The sequence below is a fragment of the Aplysia californica genome, unplaced genomic scaffold (assembly GCF_000002075.1).
Source record: "Aplysia californica isolate F4 #8 unplaced genomic scaffold, AplCal3.0 scaffold00281, whole genome shotgun sequence".
Lineage (NCBI taxonomy): Eukaryota > Metazoa > Mollusca > Gastropoda > Aplysiida > Aplysiidae > Aplysia > Aplysia californica.
In genome coordinates this window covers 359,930-361,478 of record NW_004797551.1, presented here as the reverse complement: position 1 = coordinate 361,478, position 1,549 = coordinate 359,930, and the positions used below count along the sequence as shown (strand labels likewise).

At 38.2% G+C, this 1,549-nt stretch overlaps 1 protein-coding gene across 1 annotated transcript in view; it reads right to left on the bottom strand.

Annotated features, from left to right (window-relative positions):
• The window catches only part of LOC101854418 (putative uncharacterized protein DDB_G0279653), a gene marked incomplete at its 3' end in the record, with an annotated part of 7,748 nt that extends 6,402 nt beyond the window's left edge, over positions 1 to 1,346 (bottom strand). Inside the window, 1 exon segment of the mRNA XM_005101395.3 lies at positions 1,000 to 1,346. Within this exon segment, the coding sequence (XP_005101452.2) occupies positions 1,000 to 1,004 (5 nt within the window).
• Between the last annotated feature and the right edge of the window lie 203 nt (positions 1,347 to 1,549).

Sequence of the window (1,549 nt, the reverse complement as noted above, 5' to 3'; positions counted from 1 at the left end):
CGATAAGAGTAGGCTTCGGCCGCCACCCGGGCAAAATTCAAAATTTCCTAACAACTGAAAAAGTTAAATGTGTCCCGTGCGCTCATATATTCTTATGCAGTTGCGAGCGCCGTAAAACACTTTCCAAAAAACAACAACAACAAAAACAAACCCTGAGCCAAATGGGAAATTGGAGGGAGTTCCACAGAGGGCTGGCCAATCAACAGCACACAAAAGAAGGGATATTTTGAGCGGGGTATACCCTAACCCTAACTCTAAACCCTATACACTAAACCCTAAACCTTAAATCCTAAACCTTGACCCCAACCCCTAACCCTTGCCCCTAAACCCTAATCACAAACTTTACCCTAACTCTAACCCTAACCCTTGTATAGTTTGCTCATTTGAACCTCTTGCGGAACTCCTCTCGGGAAAATCGTGTAAAGTGACTTCCCCCAAGGACACAACGTCGGACTGAGCTGAGGCTCGAACCTTCGAACCCTCAATCTCACGATTACGAGTCCGGTAGCCTAACGACTAGGAAAATAATAACAAGTTGAATGTCCTTAGTCCAGAAAGCAAAATGCATGAGGAGAGAGAGAAAATTGTTTCATTCTTTTAACAAGTATACAAACTTCGTTAATCTTTTCTTTCTTATTTTTCAACATTTAGATGTTTTTAGATTTAACAAAATATTTCTCGAGCTACCTCATGTTACTGATACCACAGATTAAGAATATACAACACATAAAAGTACAAAATTCACAGATTAAGAATATGCAATAAATAAAGATCAAAATTTTGTGCTTTGTACTTTTGAGGGGCTGTCTTGACGATTATATTCACAGCACTGATGACATAGAAATGAATAGATCTAGAAACCCTAACAACTTCACATATCCCAAGAATCAAATGATAGAACTAAAGAACATTTTTCCGCAAGTAGCACTTAAAATGGAACCACAGTCCTCACTCGACCGAGACATACATTAAAAGAAAGAACATTTCTCAAACATACTCACCATATTGAATCATTTGCGCCAAGAAATTCGCGTGTGTAATTTTCTTTTCAGGCTTTTCCCTACGTCATACAACTTTTAAATATTAAAATTTCTTTTTTTCTTTTTTTTTTACATTGACAATTACATTAATTTATTGTTGTCTACAAATTTAAGTCGTCCGTAGTTGTTTTACGCTGTTTTCGGACCAGTATAGTATGTACAATCATGTAGTTAGTTGAGTAGCTTGGTCAGTTTTTATCCAGTTATAAAGTTCTCAATGTTATGGTGGGTTTTAAAAAAAAGAAGGCATAAAAGTGACGTCTTTTCGTCTGTCTTATTATTATTCTTCAGGTCGTGCGTGCCGCGTAAATCCGGCCCGAGTAAGATTCTCCCAAAACATGCAAACATCGGGCACCCTCACCTCGCCGTGTCCACTTTCTCGGCTTGAATTGTGACAACTTATATGTTGAATTGTTGATGTCCTATCCTTTTCATGTTCTTACCTTTGGTCTTTCTTTCTTCTTTGGGGGGAGTGGGGGTGGGGTTGTTGTTTTTTCCTTGTTTTTTTG